General features: G+C 68.2%; 1 protein-coding gene across 1 annotated transcript in view; it reads right to left on the reverse strand.

Moving 5' to 3' along the window:
• The window catches only part of TMEM64 (transmembrane protein 64), a gene marked incomplete at its 5' end in the record, with an annotated part of 13038 nt that extends 12777 nt beyond the window's left edge, over positions 1 to 261 (reverse strand). Inside the window, 1 exon segment of the mRNA XM_010287191.1 lies at positions 13 to 261. Coding sequence (XP_010285493.1) covers positions 13 to 261 — 249 coding nt within the window.
• Positions 262 to 264: the final 3 nt, after the last annotated feature.

A 264-nucleotide genomic window follows, 5' to 3' on the forward strand; every position in this document is an offset into this window, starting at 1 on the left:
GGCGCGGACCACCATCAGCCCCATGCCCAGCACGAAGCCGTAGAGGTAGCCGGCGGCCACGTTGAGCAGGATGTAGCCCCAGCCGCAGGGGAAGGACACGACGATAAAGCCCACGGTGAAGAGCAGCACGCCGGCCAGGCTGTCCAGGCTCTCGGCCCAGAGCAGCAGGTCCCGCAGATACTGGCGCACCAGGGCCAGCGAGGCGAAGCAGAGGGCCGCCAGGATGCACACGCTGAGGCAGCTCTTGCACCAGCAGGTGCCCAG

The sequence above is a fragment of the Phaethon lepturus genome, unplaced genomic scaffold (assembly GCF_000687285.1).
Source record: "Phaethon lepturus isolate BGI_N335 unplaced genomic scaffold, ASM68728v1 scaffold4985, whole genome shotgun sequence".
NCBI lineage: Eukaryota > Metazoa > Chordata > Aves > Phaethontiformes > Phaethontidae > Phaethon > Phaethon lepturus.